An 18,618-nucleotide genomic window follows, 5' to 3' on the forward strand; every position below is an offset into this window, starting at 1 on the left:
TGGTTAATGAACCGATGAGATCTTAATGAAACGAGAAGATGTTTACTAGTAATCAAGAAGCTAGATGTTTAAGTGTTAGGAACTTTATGTATTTTTAAATAATTTTAAACATGCATTCAGTACAAAGTACAGTCTTTTTTTTTCTTGTTTCTCTGTCACCCCTTGTAGACGACTTCAAGAAGAAGAGTTTCAAGTTCGTCCGGCGTCTTTGCCAGCTATTCCGAACCCTTTCCCTGAGCTCTGCAGCCCCTCGGGATCTCCTGTGCTGAGCCCTGGATCTCTGCCACAGCCATCAGAGTCACATGTAAGACTTGAAAACAGACACTGCCCTCTGAGCCCTATAGCTATTATCCACCAGACACACATGAGATGCTACATGAGTGATTTATTGCAGGTATGAGAGTTCTCCGTTTCAGTATTTCTGGCATCCTCCTATTTTCTCACATATGTTCGTTCGAGAAACCTGATTGAGGTTAAGAGAAACTAAAACAACTGGAGATTCTTTGGCATTTAATGACATTTCTATGCCATTTGTCTGTCTCTGCAAATAAAAACTAGCCTCGCAATACTATGCAGTATGGATGCCAACGGTACGTTGGTTGTTTTAAAATCTAGTCAGCTGCATTTGTAGGTAGTATTTTAGGCATCAGAGGCCCATGAAATAAAACCGTACTCTTACAGTTGGTAACAAAGTTATGGGTCTATATAATGTCTTTATATTTGCAAGTCATGAAGATGAAAGAAACCTGTAAGCACTTTTTCTACAGTACTGACATAAAAAAATAATGTAATTTAATATTTGTCTGCTACTGTATGTAGTTATGCTAACATAAGGCTCTAAGTTAGTTACACAAAGGCTTAAGCCAGAAATATTGAATCCCCTGCTTTAGCGGTCAAATGTGCTCATCACTGTCAAAATGTTTGAGATGGCCAATCAAATTAAAGATGGCAGGCTTTACGTACTCTGCTTTACTAAACAAGAGTGCAAATTAATGCTTTTCACATTTCTGGGGTTCTCATAAACTAGCTGGTTTAGTAGGGATGCACCGATATGAAAATTTTGTCTGATACGATAACCGAGATTAAAGATATAAATGTATATATATTTTAAAAGCTGATAACCAATATTTTGGCCAATAAATCTATATCCAAATGTTTTGCCTGATTACAAAAAAAGGTCTCATCAATAAAAGCCACATCCCATACACTTCAACATAAGCAGCCTAGTGTACATTTTTTAAATAGTTTTACTCTCTCATTACCAAATTTCATCACACAAAGTCTTACACATAAATAAAATAATGCATACATTTTGCAAACAAGTCATCTTAAGTCAACTGTTTCTGAAGGAAATAATGCATTATTTATCGCCTTTAAGATATCGGCCAAATTTTCTTATCGAGCTGACACCGATAATAGAAAAATTTAGCATTTATCACCCGATACTGATATGGTAGCTGATATATATTGTGCATCCCTATGGTTTAGACATATTGGGCATTCATGAACAGTGAACTTGATGAACAATGAATGTGCGTATTTAACCCCTCTAATAACATGGATCCGGCCATGTTCTGAGATGCAACCAGGGATTAAATTGAGCTAGGATGGTCAAAAATCCATCTTGTGTAGCTAGAACTGTTTGTTTTCACATTGTTGCACAGAGTATGTTTCAGGCCTTGGGCTAATTGAGAAGCACAATTCTTCCCGTAAGGATTGTTTCAGATCAGTTACTAATGAGGTTAAATTTCAACTTGGATGCTGCCTTAGAAGGTAACAGCCAGTGTAGACAGTGGAGCAGCTCAATAGGTTTTTAGTATAGAACCTTTGACTCTTATCAGGATACAGTCGTACAGAGCGTTTCCTCTTCAATCTCCTGTACACCCCACGCACACTCTTTGGACTTCACGGGGTCAGCCAGAAGGATTGTTTGTAAAGCCTGTACTTTTCAAATGTGCAGTATTTGTGTATAAAGAGTACCCTACGAGATGATATGTGCATTTGTCAAGCATTGTCAGGAGTGTGAAATCCCGAACGGAAAAGTGTCACACTTTCTTTTTTTGGCTCTCGACCCCCTTTATATCTTTCCTTCGCATCCTCTAAGCGGAGACTCTTTTCTTGGAAATGAGAGTTGCTTTCCTTTCACACACTGCTTGCGTTTCCACTTATGAGTGTGTGGATGTTTATATTTGTCCAGGTCCGTGCCAGCAGTCAAAGCCCTTCCTTCCTCTTTCCTATCCTCTCTGTCCTTTCCCACAATGCCTTGCCTTAAGATCCCATTCCAAAGGAAAAAAAATAACTTTAGTTATGCTTGTTGGCATGCAAAAGTACATTAGAGAGATCATGTTTTGTGCGTCCTCTCCCTGAAGCATTCCTGAAGCTGTGTCATTGTGGGATGGCCCTGTGTTTCCAGTTCTTCACTGGGAGTGACCTCACCTCGGATGGGGTGACGTCTTGTGATGTCCTTTATGTGCTGCCTGGCTCTATTTTTGTCTTTTCATGTGAATATGATCATTTTGTTGTTGTCAACACCCTGGGTACAGTCTATCCATCACTCCTTTGTCCAATTTCTATTTCTCTCTATTCTGTCTGATCAATCACCTACGGCCCCATCAGCTGCTATAGACTACTACAATACCACAATTTGTATTCATTTAAATAGTATTTTTGCAGTTTAATATTAAAAAAGACATAAGTCCATATTGCGTTTTCTAGTTCTGACCTACTTTTGATTTATTCATCCAAAATTTGGCAAAATTCATGACATTCCATGTTAAAGGCCTACAGTAAATTCCATTTTTATGACCTGATTTCGCAATTCTGCCCACTTTTTCCGCATTGTGGAAATCATAGGGCCCTAAGTTTTTCTTTCTTTCTTTCTTTTTCTTTCTTTCTTTGTTTTGTTGTTTGTTTGTTCCTTTTTTCTTTTTTCTTTAATTCCTTTTCAATTCATTTTGTTGTTCATTCTTTTGTTCTCTGTTGTTTTTGTAGGTTCTTTTGTTCTACTTCATTGTTTAGTTTGCTCACTATTTTGTAAATTTTGATTGCTTTTGTTCTTTCATTCTTTTGTTTGTTTGTACCCTTTTCGTTCTTTTTCATTATATCATTTGTTAGCTTGTTCATTCTTTTTCTTTGTTTTGCATGTCTGTTTTTTGTCTTCATTCATTCTTTAGTTTGTACTGTCACTCTTTTGGTCTTTCTTTCAATCATTTATTTTTCTTTCATTCATTTTGTCATTCTTCCTTGACGTTCTGTCTTTTCTTCCCAAGTTTATTCCAGAATGCACTGCAACAAGCTCAAGTGGAAATCTTCATCCAAATTGGCAGACGAAACGGAATTGTTGTCATTTGTGAATATTTTCTTCGGTTTGACGTGTTTTGATAAAAATTAGAGCAATTTAAAAATGCAGTGTATTATCACCCAGTATTTCTGTGTGCCATGAATTTTGGTCTACTTAATTTGGAGATTTAGTTCAACAACATCCCCATCAGTTTCTTTGTTCTATGCAAACATGCCATCCTGTTAATTCTCTGTGCATTTTTAACAGTGTTGTACCATCATAAAGACCATTTATGCTAGTCTCCTCTATAGTGCTTATTGTGGCAGTGCTGAGAACACACTATGTACTTCACGCTGTAGTGTGAGTGGTCATTGTTGAGTCATTTCAGGTATACAGACTACAGTAAGCTTGGAAAGGTTTAGTTCTTTTGAACATACAGCTGGAAGAGATTCTTTGTCTAGACTAGGGTCACAAGATTGTTTGGAATGACTTGGAATTGTTTGAAAACATGGTCTTCTTCCCTTTTTGTGCATTTGCCCTTGAGTGAGTGAGAACAACCGAAAAAATCTGAAAACAGGACGCTGCTTTAGCTTTGAGGTTGAACCCAAGGCAGTCTGCTGAGGTAAGAGTTCCGTTGTCAAGATGTATAGGACATCCTGAACGGTCATGTTGATTTTGGTCCCAAAGTTAAGTGATTAAAATTAAGTGAACAATGTGTTCTTGTATTCATTCATTTATTTATTTATGCATCCTAAGAATCAGAAAAGCAGAAATTTGTTATAAACTATTCAAAAGTTTGGGGTTGGTAAGATTTGTATTAAATTTTATAATAAGTCTCTTAAACTCACCAAGACTGCATTCATTTGATTGTAAATGAACACAGTAACAGTAATATTGTGAAATATTATAACAATTATAATCAACCGTGTATTTGATATATTTAAAAATGCATTTTGTTTCTGCTGTGATGCAAAGCTGAATTTTCAGCATCATTACTCCTGTCTTCAGTATCACATGATCCTTCAGAAATCATACTCGTATGCTGATTCACTGACTTGTTGACCTCAGACCTTTGAATGGTAGTGTTTATGGGTATAAATAATAAAAATTAGAGGCATTAGATGTCGTTAGAATAGCTTTTAACTCCTCCTCAGGATGATTCATAAATTTGTATGGTGCTGACAGTTTGAAGATAATCCAGTGAAATGTATGTGATTAATCATTTTTTTATTTGGAACTTCATGGACCAAAAGATAAGACCATTCATAACAAACGAATACATCTGGCATCCGTGAACAAACATTCATATTATGTAACACTTGAGAGAGTAAAAAACTGATATTATAAACAGACTCCAGACCCTGATTGTAAACCATTTTCCAAGTCAAACGAAGTCTAATATTAAAGTTTCAGTTAAATAATGTACAGCCGTCTTTTCCACTGTGTATAGCAAAATCACACTGTATATAACGTTACACCACCCAGCCTCAGTATTTCTGACCTTTGTTCATATACTTTTTGTTCCCAAAAGTTCTGACTAAATTGATGCTGGTTATGGTATTTTTTTTTTCAGAGAGTTTGGAGGTCACACCAGTAAGCTATGTCTAATTATGGTTGGCAATACTTTTTGGGGATAATTGTGTAAATGATATTACTACTGAAAAATGCTGTAGATGGGTTATGCACACATGTGGTTTCTTAATGATCTCATGAGGATTGTCTGACCCTTTGTGACCGGCGGGCATCAGACAGATTTGGCCGGGCTTTGGCGTGCATGACATGGGCACAACACGCATTGCTTAATGTGGTCTCATGCTGAGCGTGGGAATGGAATAAATGCTGCTGCTGTGTTTGTGATACTGACAGTGCGTTAGCGTGATTATAATCAGGTGCTTGAGATTTCTGTCAGTAAGCGTCACAAAGATGGAATCTTTTGTAATTTCTCGTGCATGCTCCACAGAGGTCTTTCTGTATGTGTGTTTATCTGAGCGTCTTTGTATTTATACTGGCACTGGCCTCAGACTAGACAGGATTACACTCCTGCCTGCATATGCAACTGAAATCATACGCTCTCTTGCTCAAACACACAGCAAATTTAATCTGTACGTTTTTTCACCGACAGGTGAATGCATTTGTGTGATGTATGAATTTACAACTCTACTGTCACCCCAATAAGCACCTGGCCATGCTTGTGTGCGATAAATAGCAAAACTTCATTTCAAAATTTTGAATTTTCAAGAAAGCTAACACAACTTTTCAAGAAATAGGTTTAGTAAGAGACTGTTTGAAATTAGATTTCATATTATATAACCTGTGTGAACTTAAATGTAACTAAAATAATACAAAAATTAAAGATTAGATGAATTAAATATTTATTATTTAAGTATTTTTTGTAGATAAACTAGTAGAGCATAGCACTGATTATGTATGTTTGATTCCCATGAATGCATGGACAGATAAAAAGTGCGTAGTTTAAATGCCCTATAAGTAGCTTTGGATGGAAATGTTTTTCAGAATGATGTGCATTGATTAATTGCCCCCAATAAGATCCAAAACATGCATTAAAGAAAATAAATGGGATCAGTTTTGACTTCAACTTCAACTGCAAGCTTGTGTGTAACATCTCCGAGTGGTGTTATGTGTGTTTGTTTAAAACGGCAAGAGCGCACAGGTCTGCCGCGGTGGGATTAATTAGGATTCGCTAGATTCTCTTATTTACTCTTTGCTTTATTTATGCGTGTCAGCTTTCCCCTTGTGCATACAAATACTTATACGCCGTTCTGTGCATGAGTGATGCATCTTTGATGTAGTAACTTGAGTTTCAAGCGCTGAACCTGCCGTGACCTCTGCTGGATTCGAGTGATTAATGGCAGCGAGCCCGAGCTGCGGAGCCGCAGGGGGTGCGTGTCTGTGAGTTTGTGTACAGTGCGAAACGACACCAGGCCCTGAAGACTCTCGTAAAAGTCAGACCATAAATTGACAAGTGATTGAGTGCTAGCAACATACACAAAACCGACACAGACACATCTGTGCGTGAGTGACAGTGACACCTAATGTGTGTGCTTTTTGAGCTAGTCATCTTTGTTTCCAGTTAGTCTGGATTTTTGGAACGTACAGGTAGCAACAAATCAAAAGAATATGGGTGCATTTCATGCCATATATCAGGTCTTCTTAACATTTTGGTAACATTTGCCTGCTGATAGAGAACAGAATCTTCAAGCTGCTGGCTTGGGGTTTTATTTGAGAATCATGGTATCACATGATTTTATTTCAGTTAACATGTATTTTGTTTCACGTAACAAAAAAAGTTTTTGTTGTTTTAGTTTTAGTAACTATAATACCTCTGGTATTTCTAAGCTTAGTTGTGAAAAATTAAGGCTGGTTATCTAGAAGTTGTAGATTCAAACCCTTCAAGGTGTTGAGATGGAAAAAAATTTCTCGCACTGTAAAAAGCTTCAGAGTCACATCTGCCACATCATATTACAATATTGCAATAAACTCTGTAGAGTGACCCTGGAAAACGTACAATCTTTTGAGGTTTTTCATAGCTATTTTGACTCTCTCAGACCAAACCGATTCATTCTGAAATAAAAAATACCATAAATTAGATATTAAAATCTGATTTTCCATTGAACTGTATTGTTTTTCTTCTGGCTTCTAAATGTTGTAAAAGAAACCTTTGTATACTCTGTCCTCACTTACTCTTTAAACTACAGTTCAGCCAAGCTTAGACGCCCTCATATAGGAGACAAAGGCTGAAATTTGTTAACTTATAACTGAACTCGAGTGCTCCGAGCAGCATGGGACCGCACTTTTTTTTTTTTTAAGTCTGTCTTGTCCTCGGGATGTTGCGGTCAGCTGATGAGACTTTCCATGAATGCTTTGCCTGATTGGAAAAATCAAATTCCTCTGTGTCATCTTTCTTGTTCTCTTTGAATGGCTCTCTTGTTGTGTGTGTAAGAGAGTGTACGAAACCGTACTGTACAATGCTTAATTTATCTCTAGCAAATTAGTTAACATTCACTGTACTTATACAATGGCCGATTGTTTTGGATGTATGTTAGGCGTCTGGTTTCCTTGCACATTTGCACAAAACATTTGTCTTGTGTTCAGCTTGTTTGCGCTGTCCTATTTCACATCCATCCAAAACCCACCTTTAGATGAGAGGGATTTCTAAGGAGTATGTTGCATAGAATTTACCATGTGACTTTTCACATATGAATACATGGGTGTGTGTTGCAGTTTCTATAGGAGCACTGCTAAAGCATTTGCACAATTGAAACAACACCTATATGTTTCTAATACTTGTTTACCTGACACACACAGCATTTGAGGCATGGCTAGTCACGCTTATGTGTTCAAGGTAAGACTGTAAGTAGCAAAGGTCACACAGTTTAATTCACGTATTTATGTAGCATTTTTAATGTCATGAAGGAGTTTTACTGGGTGTGATGCCCAAAATCCCAGTGAGTCAGCACAAAATAATTGGAACAGAAGTCAATTAAATTGACTGCTTGTGAACGTGGCATTGTCAGGTCATGAGGAATTTAATTTGATTTAATTTGTCACACTTGTATAAGCAGATGCTCATGAGGTAGTCCTGTTTATTTGAACACAGCGATAGAATTATTTTGAATTATATATATATATTTCAATTCATTAATATTAGTTAAGGCATTAGCTGTCATGAACTAAAAATGAATGTTTAACTTTCTAGCTGTAAACTTCTAAGATCTGTTCATTCATTTATTCAGAAACCATTAACTTATTTGTTCAGTTTGAAATGTTAAAATGTATTTGTAGTAATTAACATTCATTCGGAATGCCTTGTATGCTTGTATGCCTGTCTCTTTTCATGCAGTTTACTAGGATGATGCACATTTAAACACTTTTTTTTTTTTTAGACCCATAACACTGACGATCCACATATTTGGTTTACCTGTCTCCTGAGACATGCTCTGTGGGAGAGCCCCTTTGTAGTCCCTTTGTAGCCCCTTAGTTCACACAGTCAAACAAATTCAGATGCCCCATTTAGCAGAACCCTGGCCAAAAATCCCCTCCCAGGTGACCCGTTAAAGGTTTGTGCTGTGAAATGAAACACTGTTGCAGCAGAGTTGAATATGTCTGTGCGTGTGGATCTTGTCTCCACCCTAGTGTACACTCAACACCAGTTTGCTTCGGATTGTGTGCCAGAGCCTTAGGACACACTACAAAACACACACTCTCAATCTCACACACTCTCATTCTCACACACTGCCCAGTCAGCTGACTGCAACACAAACCCCTGAGAGATGACATGTGCCAACATTGCTGAAAACATCAGCATGAGAAAATAATCCTCTCCTCAAACTACCCTTGTCCCTCTTCATTCTTAATTTATCTCAAATGGTATCTTTATGTCTGGTCTTTTGATGTCAGTTAATTGGAAAATAACATTTCAGGAGAAACAATGTACCGACTCATGATGATTGCTGGATCTCTATATTGCTTTTGGAGTGAAATAGACACTGAAGACCATGGGATAAAAAATATGTTTCAGTCCTAGTGCCAGACTACAGCCGAATGTGTCTGGGTTTCAATCTGTTAATGCTAATTTAAATTTAAATTTAAACTTAAAAAAAAAAAAAAAATAATAATAATAATAAAAAAAAAAAATATATATATATATATATATATATATATATATATATATATATATATATATATATATATATATATATATATATATATATATATATAGTAGTATTATCAATGTGCAGTGAGGTTCAAAGTCTGAGATCATCAATCTAGAATTAATTTGTATGCATTCATTTATTTGAATTGAATTGAAACAAATGTATTTTTATTTTATTTTTTATCAGCTTTTTTGATCATTTTTTATTAAAGCTTTCTCTCTCTATAGAGTCACCTCTCCAAGGATGGTTGCACTCACTCTACTATTGATATGCATATGTCATATTGTGTCATATGTATCCCGGTCATCTCTGTTTTTATCTTTTATTCATTCTGGGTTTGTTTACACTAGCTGATAAACTGTGAAACACGACGGGTTGCACAAATATATGTCTCTCTCTCTCTGTATCTCACACACGGACTGGCTCCTCTCAGTGAAACCTGAAACTTCCAAAGCTGTCACTGACGTCTATCCCCTAAGATCTCTAAACAAAGGCGTGTGTGTGTATGTATGTCAGGGCAAGTTATATTTTTTGCCTGTAAATGTGGATTTTTACAGTATGTTTGTGATGTCACTGAAAGTCAGGGTCACGTAGAGTTCAGCAAACGACAGATGGTAATTATGCATGAGTTTGAGTGTACATGCATGTGCATCAGGCCTGTGTGGGGTTCAAATCAAATTTGCACTGTCTAGTTAGGTAATAAGAGTGAGGTGATTGACCGCAGCACACAGGACTGTTTATGAACTCACAGGGCCATATTTCCAGAGAGCCACTGGTTTCTCATGGTCTTTTGCACTTATTTAATTTACTCTAGCTTAGACAGTGTTCTATCATGCTAAGTTTTACAACACGTAAAACATTGTCTTTTAAATGGATGGCTGTTTAAGTTCAATTTACCATTTCCGGTTATTCAGTCTTTTATCTGTGATGACGTCTCGTTTCTGATGTCTTTGATCTTCCGCTGTGGGGGTCAGTCTTGCATAAGCAAAATCCCTTTAAAACAAGTCATTTCACTCAGCAGGCATCTTTGAAACGCCTCTTGGGCATGCAAGTGCAGCTCCTATCTCTTTGAATGGGGAAACATCAAGTTCTCCAAAACTGGTTGCCAACCTTACAATTAAATTTCAAATTTGAAATAACCAAATGTAATCTGACAACAACTGTCTCATAAAAGTTGTTTCTTTTGCTCAAATAGCATTTAAAAAAAATGTTTTTTTTCAGACTAGACCAGCCAGTGCGCATGCACAGTCCTAAGAATGCGTCTCAGAATGCTGTTTCAATAGCAACTGGAGCTTCTAACGGCAACTGCATTGACGTGATGACTACCTATTAGTGATTGGCTCTTTTATTAAAAAGACAGTGCTTCCTTTGATAGAGAGGCCATATTGAGCATTGCATTTTTCCTAATGCAAAACTATAAGAGTCACATGTCTTGCGTATTCTGTAGTCTTTGGCATAAGTGTGTTTTATGTGTTGCGGCCAGTCGGATTTAATGGTTTCTCACTCACATATTGCTCATGTATGCTTTACATGCATCTGTGTGCTTGTGACTATGCTCTGTGCTTTATACACACACACACACAAAACCCAGGGCAGTTTTTAGATGCACATGAGTTTGATTATGACACAGCATAGTATTGCACTCACTCACATGCTCATTTACTGAAATCTTACTATTTGTCTTACTATCTAGCTGTCTTATTAACTAAATATCGAACTGTATACCCAACTGCCTCTATCTGTGTAACTACCTAACTGTGTAACAATCTACCTTTTATACCTGTCTATCTACTATATATATGTATAAGTGTATATATATATATATATCCTAACTAGCTGTGTACTTGTCTGTCTTGCCATCCAACTGTATTTATATCTATTTAACTGTTTCTAACCGTATTCCTGTATATATAAATATGCTCCTATATCTGTGCATATATAATCACAGAACCTGATGTATCCAAAGTATTGGCCGTATACTGTGACCTCTGTTCTATTTCTGGATTACCTCTTCCCTCTTTATACAAACTCTGAACAATGCCTCAATAGCCCTCTATTAACTCCCTACAAATACTTTGTTGCCATGTGACCCTCAATGTTTGCAAAACCTTTATTTAACATTTAAAGATCCTCCCATGTGACCCGCGGAGGCAGGATGGAGCAGTGCAGAGCAAACGTTTGCTCGTAGCCACATGATTGTGAGGATGCGTTTGAACAACATTGGGTAAACCATCTGACGTCGTAAAGCTTGTAGAAAACAGTATTTGCAGCAGTAGAATGCTACATGCTTAACTAAGAATGAGCCATGAAACAATGCTCTGCAAACAGTTTCCACCGCTATACTGGTCTCGCCAATAACTCAACCCTCAACATCCTTTTCTTCATGGTGTCGAGTCAGATTACATGATACTGCTGTCTTCTGTCTGAGAGGACTGAATGGTATGTTTTTCAATTGGTTTTTTATTCTTTACCATACTTGTACATACATCTCCAAATACTGAGAACTGGTAAGTTGTTGAGAATGTAGAGTATGAGAAAGAAAATCACTAGTTTTACTGGGGAAGTGTTGTGGGAGGAGGGATTTTGCTGGGATTTGGCCACTGATGTGTGTGTTTAAGAAACACTCGCCAGTTGTGATACGCTGAGTTTTAGGGAAAGAGAGGGAACGGTTTTCTTTGGCTGTGGAGTTCAAAGTCAAACTTCAGGGGGGAAATGGGAGTGAAAAAAAAGAATGAGGACAAAATCTCACTCTGTGTGTGTGTGTCGAGATCTGGATGTGGGGCTCTGTCTCAAGGCTTTCCAGAAAGAATTTGAAACTTTGACAGAAGCCAAGAAAGAGTTTGATGTGGGGGAGAAAGAGAGAGTAAGGTTGTGGAAAAGAGAGAGCGAGAGACAAAAGGGAGAGATGATGGAAGGAAGGGAAGAGAGACAGGACGAGATGGAAGGGGGCATATAGAGGAGTTTCTATAAAAAAGTATATGATAATAAAATGAGAGAAAATAAAATGTGCACAACTTTGAAAAAAAAAAATAATAATGTAAAAAGTATATGTTTTTATCGCACTTTAAAAACCAAAATAAACAAAGTACAATTATTACACGCATATTTAAATGCTTGATTGCATTCTGTGTTTTGTTTTGGTAAACAAACACTAAAGATCTTAAGTTAAACACCGGTGATATTTTACAATTTTATTACTAAATTGAATGTTTTATATTTTAATTTCATTTGAATTATATATGAAATTTATCAGCACAGTCACATTATCTATGATGTTTGCCATCATTGACGTCGGCTGTATTTGAATAAGATTTGACAGCAAGATCGACTCGGCCCCAATTAATTTTCTTTGTTGAGGCTGTCCTCTCCCATGTAATCTCTTTTGTTCCATGGAAGAAAAAAAAGTTATGTTTGTAATGACTAAATGAAGGGAAACCCATTACATGAATTTTATTGACCAATTGAAATCCTAGTCATCTCTTTCCGTCTTTTTCTCGCAGCTTAATCCAGCAGAGTATTGTAGGACACAAGCTGCTTGTCAGCTGAGTCTCTCTCCCTTCTTTTCTCTCTCTCTCTCCCTCTCTTGTTTCAGCAACTCTCTTGGTCTCATCTCAACCCTCTGCCCATTCTCAACTCCTCTCATCCTCTCGCTTTCTTTCCTCCTCCCCTTCTCTCCTCCCTTTCTCTCTAACTCACACACTCTCTCTCGCCGTGTGAGTGAGCAGAGGTTGTCTCAGAGTGAAAATGCCATCGTGTTCGCCGGACTGTTGCTTATATCAGGCTGTAGAGGTAAGACGGACAGTAACTACTTTCTCCAAGAAAACCATACACTTCTTGCAGATGCCGATCTAAAAAACATTTCAAATTTAGTCATGCAGATCATCTTTGTGCATTTGTGCATAAATTGCACGCTACTGTTCCCTTCTTCTGTGCTTTTAATTAAAAAAGTGTCTATAATAGTTGCAAATGTTTGCATTTGTGCATGAATGTGTGTATCTAGTTGTGCACTTGCATAAGTCATTTCTTGTTTTGTGTGCAGATTCATTGGAATAATTTCTCCCTTTTCTGTTCCTTTCTCTGTATCTGGGCCGTTGGCTTTGGTGTTCACGTGAATTCTGCCTATTAATGGAGTATATCCTCTTGTGCGTGCGTGTTCAAGTCAGTCATGCTTATGAGCGCCAGGCTCCATCTAAACACGATAAGAGTCTATGCGGATTGAGCTAAGGACCACATAAACAGAGATATGCATGGTTTGCAACAACAAAAACATTGAACGAAGTGAAAATAAACGTGTTTTTTTTCCCTTGAAGCATCATTTTTATTCTTCGCTACCTGAAAAGTTTGTATTTGAATTACATAGCGTTTAGTTTGGATGGTACACAGAGGACCATTACAAGGCTAAATTGTCGAAATGCAATCCAGTCTGGAGCATTGTGCGAAAGTGTGTCTGTAGTTGTTCGACAAATTAGACTCGTTGAGAACATCGCCTTCAGGTCATATTAATTGACAATCTGTGTGTGTCCTCAACAGATCATCAAGGTTTTCAGCGAGGATGGTGTGGGAAAAGTTGTGGAAGTCCCCGCCGACATGACGGCTAGAGATGTGTGTCAGTTCCTGGTCTACAAGAACCACTGCCTGGATGACAACTGCTGGTCGCTAGTGGAGCATCATTCCCAGCTTGGTCTGGGTGAGCCAACATACATGTATACATTAATTTTCTGCGTCTGTATGACTTGTGCGCGTGGCACACACCCAGTCTAAGAGGACACGGTGTTCTGTCCGGGGACACTGGGTTCCCAGTGCACTGCACTTCGTGTAACAGGAAATCAACTTTCAGCAAGCCCAGACTCAGAGTCTTATATAAACATACATATTTGTTCTCCTATTAACACTTAAGCTCTCAAAAACGACTTTATACATCATGCACGGCTGCACATTTTGTATGCGCGCCCGCTCGTAGAGTGTCTAACCTGAAGGAAAGAAAAAGCATTCACAATACAGATAGTTTTGAGGAGATGAGCATAGAAAAGACAAGGTTTGTGAAGACCTAGTGCTTAATCTCGTAGGCAATCACTGAGGACACGTGCGGCTGCCTATTTCTCAGGCAGATTACAGATTAACCCTTGTCTAAATCATACTAAACAGATTTAACTCTGCCTGACCTTTAGAGATGCAGTCATTGCTCTTGTAGGGTGTTAAAAAGTCCTTTATTGAGCTTCTGAAATAATTCAGGCGGACACAATCAGCTCTTTATTTTAAATCGTCCACTTTAAATGTATCAAGGAAAGTCGTGACACTTGCATGATTGTGCAGATCACATGGTATGGTGAGGGTGTGGTCTGTTTTGGTGAGCTGACATCTCTGGAGAGGCCAGATATTATGTGGTGTAGCTAGATGTGTTCCCCTCATCTCTTCTGGAGACATTAGAGTGTCAACATTACGGAAACCTTCTGGAAACGTTGCGCTTACGTAAGCCATTAGCAGAGAGACTATGCTGACTTTGCTGCCCTCGGTGCAATCAAGCTAAATACATGACCTCATCCCTCTGCAATGCCTCTCACTTTCCCTTGCTTTCTCTTTCATACACACAGTCATGCTCCCTCTCCTTCTCTTGTGCTCTTCTCGGAGGAGTGAATTAGAGGATGAGGGATCAGATGCACAACAGATACATTAGATGGGGTTTGAGCCAGTGCTTTGTTGTCTTTGACATATGAGTACTGCTATACTTAAGAAGCATAGACATTACAGTGTATGGTTAATTTGGCTCGTTTTCTCATTATAGGGCATCATGTAATTGAAATATTCCATTTGACAGTTTTCAACATGTCTGTTCTTGCTGTTTAACTGCTAGAGCAACGTCAAGGTCACAGGTTTGATTCCCAGGGATCATGCATAATGAAAAAATGTATAGCTTGAATTCACCGTAAAACACTTTGGTTAAAAGTTTCTGCCGCATGCATGAATTTAAATATAACATTTAAATGTTTAACAGATTACTGCATATTTCTGACAGATTTGGATTATTAAAAACATTAGACTGAGCATGAATATATAAATCGTATTTTTAATTCATTTTTTATTTATATAGCAAATAATTTATTATAAGTATTTTTATAGATAGATGATAGGGTGGAATGGTTCAACATTTTCACCCTTCGGTTTGTTTCGGTTTGTTCAGTATGTGCTATGTTTGTGGAAAAACTATACTTTCAAATAAAACAAAATTCTACCTAACTACAAGCAACAGCACAAGTAAATACAATGGCGTAAAGATAAAAATAAAATAAACGGTGATTTTGAGTTTTTTTTAGGTAGGTCTAACATTAGTTTTTAGGTACAGAAATTGAAGAATGTACAGTAATTAAATGTAAAACAACATTGCATATTGGACTGTATAAACTGATGAATAAGATGATTCTTTGTTAAAGTTAGAAAAGCTTTGCAATCAAGAGCAGTGAGCGATTTCTTTGTTGTTGCTGTTTGATTTAATATAAAGACTGTCACTTTAAGAGAATAAACTGATCCAGTGCACTGATAGAGTAGGCCAATGTTCAGCTGGCTATGTCTGCTGTAGGATACTTACAAAGACAGGCATTTTTACAATTTATGTGTGAATTTGTCAATTTATACACAATACTTTAGAGAGAGCTTAATATTTGTGTGCGTTTTGAGGCACGGGTTTGCATGGTTCGGATAAGTGCGCGCACAAATCTTCTCACTGCGCGTGATTTTGCATCCTTTGGCTATTAAATGTTTAAACTGTCAAAACTTAAATGAGTTTAGTTGAAACACAGATATCAACGTGTTCCTGAACAGCACACGTTGATATCTGTGTTTAAACTAAACTAATTTAAGCTTTGACAGTTTAAACATTTACGGAATAAATGACTCATATTCCAGCATACGACATTCGCTTTGAACAAGAGTGAATGGTTTGTCCAAGGTTTTTTTTTTTTTTTTTTTTTTTTTTATCGCTGTTGTTGTAATGTCTGGGAAGCCAGAATGTGCATCCATCAACAGAAACATATATAAGCTGAACCCTGTTTGTTTTACGTGCTATTTATAGCAAACCATATTACAGATGCTTTGTCAGATTTAGGTTGAACCACGGTCCCAGTGTGTGCCGAACCGTGTGTGGTGAACCAAATGGTTACATTTTTTTTTTCGGCGAACCGTTCCACCCCTAATAGATTATATAATTTGCAATCTATATTATACTTAAATATTCTCATTTTAATGTTTTCATATTTGTTTATATGTATGCAGTGTGTATAAGTTTTTCTTTTAAAAGAAATTGTACAAGCATTAAAAGCATTGTTGAATTTTTTTTTTTTCATGCTTTAACTAAATTTTTTTATGAAAATGTCCCCTTGACAGTTTTTTTATATACCCCCGCTTCAGAGGTCCCAACACATCCCATTATGCTCTGATACAGAGTGTTTTGCGATCTTAAAGTGATCTTGTGAAAATCCGTTACAGTAGTAGCAGCCACCTTGCCAATAACTAACACTGTTTTAATGTCATCTGTTTAAATACAGAGAGGTGCCTGGAAGATCATGAACTGGTTGTTCCTGTGCAGGCCTGCATGTCTCCAGAGAGCAAGTTTCTCTTCAGAAAGAACTACGCCAAGTACGAGTTCTTCAGAAACCCACTGGTGAGTTGTCACAGACATCAGTCGTTTTCCTTCAGCCCACCCATGTGTTTCCTTGCCTCTCAAGACCACCACTTCATGCTTAAATCCTATGAAATTAAAATCTAATTATCCTTGAAAATCTTGCTAAGAACACTTGATTCATGACCTGTGTGCTATAAATCCCTTAAATATCTAAATATATATATAAAAAAAAAAAAAAGTCAAGTTCCCACATTCCTGTTTTCCAAATGTGAGAAAAACCTCCTTGTTAATCCATTTCCAGCCATTCAAGCACAGCTTGCACGTGTTCCATCTCACTAAGCAAGTAACCTGCTTTTTTCTAATAAGCTAGTACTCAACACCTTTTAACTGATGGCATTTTGACAAGTACATTTGAATGTGTCGTATAAGCATCTTACGGTGAGAACACCGTGAAACATTTTATCCTGCTTTGTAATCCATGGACTTTTCGTATGCTTGGAAAAAATGTTCATGCAAAAGCTTAATCTTATTTGAGCCTCTGCTTTAGTACGGTATGTACAGTGTGTGTCAGCACTTGAGGCATCTTTGGGCCGGTTAGCCCGAGTCTGTTTTGACAGAGCACTTAACCTGCTCTTGGTAATCCCTGGCTTTGGCAAATGCTTAGTGCAACTCACCTAAATTAGCTTTAGATGAGTTTCAGCTTGTGTGTATGCTTGATTTCATGCTTGTTTCTTACCATGATCCTGTAACTCAACTGGTACAGAATCACGCCTCGATTTAACGGTTGTTCAAAAATTAATCACAGGTTGTTGATTACTGTGATCAGCTAATCTGTTTGTTACTCATCTAAATGAATAATTGTAATCACACACACACACACACACACACACCGTGCTAGATAGTACTGATCACATGTAATCTGTATACATAATCAGATTCAGAAAAATTAATTACTTGTAATTGTAATTAAATACTACATTTTAAAATACTTAAGTTAATCACATTAGTTACTTTTTGTGATTACATATTATTCAAACAATGACAGTAAATTATTCATAATTTAATTTGCTGTTATGCTCCATTTCTTATTTTTCCCTTTTTAAAATTCTACCACTTTATAAAAATGTAATCTTCCTTTGAATCAACCCACAACCCATTCATGAACCCCTAAATATTAAAAGTAATAATAAACATTTACAGAAAGAGAATTCAATTAAAACTTTAACAAAAAAGTGCAAATTCAAACCTTTGTAACGAATTCAGAGCTTGTTCCATTCGTTGCCCTCAGTTTAGTAACAATCATCTTGTGTAATTGTCTACTAAGAAAGGCATCTGCTCTTGGTGAGGTGATCCTAAAACAGATTAATTATATATGGCTTCCTTACTAATTATTTAAACTAATCAATGAAAAAAAAAAAAAAAATTGCTCAACCTTAGTTTATACACACACTAGTTGATCCATTTAGTTTCTTGTGAATTACTGGCATATGTTCAGTGCAGACGGTCTTTTCTTACCTCTCACCCTTTATCTTCCTCTCACAGAACTTCTTTCCGGAGCAGATGGTAGCGTGGTGTCAGGAAACTAATGGCTCTATCCCACAGTCACAGCTCTTACAGGTGAGGAAAACACGTAAACGGATCTGTGACACAGCAAAATCTGGATTAGCCTACATTATGAACCCGTACGGCACACACTTACATGACTATTGCAGTTAAATGAGCATTTTAGTGGATTCAAACTACTTTTGAAATGCATCCTCATGTCTTGTGATGGCAAAGAGGCCGCGCTATTGAAGCATGAAAGGCATCCGGGTTTGAAGAACTCATTTTCCAGATGGTCCTCTGCTTTTTTTCCCTCCTGCACAGAATTTCTTGAATTCCAGCAGCTGTCCAGAGATCCAGGGCTTCCTTTATATGAAAGAGACGGGCCGCAAGTCCTGGAAGAAGCTCTACATGTTCTTGCGCCGTTCTGGACTGTACTACTCTACTAAAGGAATGTCTAAGGCAAGCTTCTCTTTAATATTCTAATATGAATTCAAGTCTTTGAA

The 18,618-nt window shown here is 37.2% G+C and overlaps 1 protein-coding gene across 3 annotated transcripts in view; it reads left to right on the forward strand.

The window, feature by feature from the left end:
* LOC113062361 (growth factor receptor-bound protein 10-like) overlaps window positions 1-18,618 on the forward strand; it is a 48,160-nt gene that overhangs the window by 23,426 nt on the left and 6,116 nt on the right. For 2 of the 3 annotated variants that reach the window (XM_026232173.1, XM_026232174.1), the window contains exons 5-9: window positions 169-304; window positions 13,486-13,642; window positions 16,494-16,609; window positions 18,113-18,187; window positions 18,437-18,574. In XM_026232173.1, the coding sequence (XP_026087958.1) occupies window positions 169-304; window positions 13,486-13,642; window positions 16,494-16,609; window positions 18,113-18,187; window positions 18,437-18,574 (622 nt within the window). Of the gene's footprint in view, window positions 1-168; window positions 305-12,312; window positions 12,745-13,485; window positions 13,643-16,493; window positions 16,610-18,112; window positions 18,188-18,436; window positions 18,575-18,618 lie in introns of those variants that run through there. The other variant, XM_026232175.1, reaches the window with a different exon arrangement.

The sequence above is a fragment of the Carassius auratus genome, chromosome 44, assembly GCF_003368295.1.
Source record: "Carassius auratus strain Wakin chromosome 44, ASM336829v1, whole genome shotgun sequence".
Taxonomy (NCBI): domain Eukaryota; kingdom Metazoa; phylum Chordata; class Actinopteri; order Cypriniformes; family Cyprinidae; genus Carassius; species Carassius auratus.